Source organism: Etheostoma cragini, chromosome 17 (genome assembly GCF_013103735.1).
Source record: "Etheostoma cragini isolate CJK2018 chromosome 17, CSU_Ecrag_1.0, whole genome shotgun sequence".
Classification (NCBI taxonomy): Eukaryota; Metazoa; Chordata; class Actinopteri; order Perciformes; family Percidae; genus Etheostoma; species Etheostoma cragini.
This window is the reverse complement of record NC_048423.1, coordinates 17,205-20,607: the sequence shown is the minus strand read 5'-3', so window position 1 is coordinate 20,607 and position 3,403 is coordinate 17,205. Positions and strand designations below refer to the sequence as shown.

Sequence of the window (3,403 nt, the reverse complement as noted above, 5' to 3'; positions counted from 1 at the left end):
ATTTCTGCTTTTTTAACTCTAATATCAGGTTTAATTCTCTATAAATGAGTTGTTATTGACCATGAATTCCAAAAAGTAGTAAAACTAGTAAAGTGGTGGTCGTGGAAACTAAAATAAAAAGTCTGAAAAAGGGACGAAAATGTCAAATTTTTGTCTCTTTTTGACCCAGGAGGACAACACGAGGGTTAATATGTAATAACGTTTTTTATTTTTATTTATTAAATGGTTCTTTTTATGTTCTATTAAATGTTTAATGTAGTCAATAACAATGTAAGAAATCCTCCTTTTAATTCAACAATCAGTTTGCTGTATTTTAGCAGAATCATGATCAGAAAGGCAGAAGCGAGTACACTTAAATATCTTGTTTTTAGACAATTTATCGCAAGTATTATCATTTCAAATCGCATATTATGCATCATATTGTTTTAAATCGCATATTATGCATCATATGTCGCAGGAATATCGTTTTAAATCACATATTATCCATCATATTGTTTTAAATACCATATTATGCATCATATGGTGCAGTAATATTGTTTAAAACGCATATGATGCATCATATGGTGCAGTAATATTGTTTAAAACGCATATTATGCATCATATGGTGCAGTAATGTTGTTTAAATTGCATATTATGCATCATATGGTGCAGTAATATCACTTTAAATAGCATATTATGCATCATATGGTGCAGTAATATCACTTTAAATAGCATATTATGCATCATATGGTGCAGTAATATCACTTTAAATCGCATATTATGCATCATATGGTGCAGTAATGTTGTTTTAAATTGCATATTATGCATCATATGGTGCAGTAATATTGTTTTAAATTGCATATTATGCATCATATGGTGCAGTAATATTGTTTTAAATTGCATATTATGCATCATATGGTGCAGTAATGTTGTTTTAAATTGCATATTATGCATCATATGGTGCAGTAATGTTGTTTAAATCGCATATTATGCATCATATGGTGCAGTAATATTGTTTTAAATCACATATTATGCATCATATGGTGCAGTAATATTGTTTTAAATTGCATATTATGCATCATATGGTGCAGTAATATAACTTTAAATAGCATATTATGCATCATATGGTGCAGTAATATTGTTTTAAATTGCATATTATGCATCATATGGTGCAGTAATGTTGTTTAAATCGCATATTATGCATCATATGGTGCAGTAATATTGTTTTAAATTGCATATTATGCATCATATGATGCAGTAATATTGTTTAAATCCCATATTTTACATCATATCGTGCAGTAATATCGTTTAAATCGCATATTTCATCATATCATTCAGACCCTTTATTCAGTCTAGTGTTGTCAAACCAAGTCCAAAGTCCCGGCCTCGTGCCCTTCCAGGCTGCATATAAACCAGCTCCATGTTGCGGGTACACGTGAGTCACAAGGTATCAGAGGCAGACCTCCGGGCCCGGGTACGGCTCCCCTCCGCACCAGAAATCCGGAGGCTGCGAGATCTCCACGAGCCAGACCTCCTTCTGCTGCTGCTGCTGCTCTGTGTTTTTGACCTCGGCTTCTGTCAGCACCTTGTAGTAGTGGCAGTCTCTGCCGTCGTCCGGGTCGTACGGGGGGGCCAGGATGTCCATGAACGCAGTCGGACCGTCCACCGCGTCGATCTGGTGCAGGTTGTCCCGGTCCGGGGTGAGCACGCACGGGCCGCTCTCCTCCGTGTAGACCTCCGTGGAGCGGAGCAGGGACCGCTGCAAGGCGCCCTTCTGCGCCGGGGGGAGCGGAGGTGCAGCCGGCGTGCCCCCCTGCCGCTCCAGCCTGTCAAAGCAGCTGATCCGGACCTTCCCGTACAGGACTTTGAGCATGCCGTGCATCCCGGGGTGGTCGTGCAACGGGATCGAGGCGCCGCTTTTGAGCAGAAACACCCCCATGCTGAACTGGTCCGTCTCGCAAATGTGCATGTAGGTGACCGGAGGCCCGCTGTGGTGGTACGGGGCCGGCACCGGGGCGGAGGACCCATTGTTGTCGGCTCTCCGGGGCACTAGCTTCAGGTCCGCCGCTCGGACCTCCGTCATCAGGCTCTTCAGCTGGCTTCGGGTCTCCAGGAACGACTTCCCGGGCTCTTCGCCGACCCGGGGCGGACTCCTGAAGGTGAGCAGAGCGTGGCGAGCTATTCTCTGGACGATGGAGGTCATGTTGCTGTCACCTGTCATCATACCGGAGCAAGGAACGGACCGTGCAAGCCCCGGTCTCCCGGTCTCTCTCTCTCTCTCTCTCTCTCTCTCTCTCTCTGTCTTTCTCCGTCCGCTTGTTAGCTTTAGCTACTTAGCTAGCGTCAAAGATCGTCTGTTAACAGGCTGTCTCACTCCGCACACACTCTTCTTCAGGCCCTTGGACGGTTGTATTTTGGGTTGTTTTTGTATTCCTGATGTCAACCAAAAAATGAAAATATTCCGTCACTATGACACAAAGTCACAAAAAAACAGTTCAGCCGAGCAACAACTTAAATTTACAAAAATTAAAAAGTAATATAGGGCCTTTTTTCACACGTGACCCTAATCCTTTTGTCTTGGTAGCCTAATTAATAAACTACAGATGTTACAGATATATCCCGGACTGCGTGTGTTATCCCCGTTATTGTCAAATAAACTGAATTAAAACGAGAATAATATAGGTCGACTGAAGCTCGAATAATTAGCTTTTTATATGCTACTCGGTCAAAATTAACCACGTCCGTTTGAGTCACAAAAAAACTTAAGTGTCAACATGACTGTGTAAATGCATGTTAATGTAAAACATGTGTAAATATACTTGTATACTACTAAAAAATAAGAGTGAATTGATCAAATATATTAAGTTTCACACGACAATATTCCGAAATGACGGCGGAGTGACACCTCACCTCTTTGTTGTTCTCTTTGTTCCGCTCACAACACCACGTTCATTGCCCGCGTTCACTGTCTGCTTTCTACCCCTTCACGTGCTCATTCATTCGTGTTTTTGGGCCAATGAACACTTGCGAACTTTCACGTAGAAAAGCAACACAACAAATACGTGACGGTACAACTCTGCGGGGCTAACGTTCACGCAGCGTTGGACTCATTTGCGGTCACTCGTATCGACTTCTGGACCCCATTTGTGGATAACTGTCAAACACGTCCGCACCAGACACCGCTTTATCAGTTTACACGCCGTGCATTGTGGGACATGTAGTCGGACGGGCCATCAATACTATCTTCGCTGACACAAATGATGTTTCGTTGTGATATTAAGGAAATAAAAGTTGTTGTTTTTGTCACATTGCTTCTTATAGCCGAGATGTTTTCAATGTGACGGATTCAAATTGCTTTTAAATCAAACTAACTGCCAAGACCGTGCACTACAATACCCAGCATGCCATAGAATGTTTAACTTTG

The 3,403-nt window shown here is 42.1% G+C and overlaps 1 protein-coding gene across 1 annotated transcript; it reads right to left on the bottom strand.

Annotated features, from left to right (window-relative positions):
• Positions 1-270: 270 nt before the first annotated feature.
• LOC117960758 (2-aminoethanethiol dioxygenase-like) lies at positions 271-3,203 on the bottom strand. Its single transcript, XM_034898906.1, has 2 exons — positions 2,890-3,203; positions 271-2,412 (listed from the first exon to the last, which is right to left on the bottom strand). The coding sequence occupies exon 2, from the start codon at positions 2,201-2,203 to the stop codon at positions 1,430-1,432; it is 774 nt and encodes a 257-aa protein (XP_034754797.1). The 5' UTR covers positions 2,204-2,412; positions 2,890-3,203; the 3' UTR covers positions 271-1,429.
• Positions 3,204-3,403: the final 200 nt, after the last annotated feature.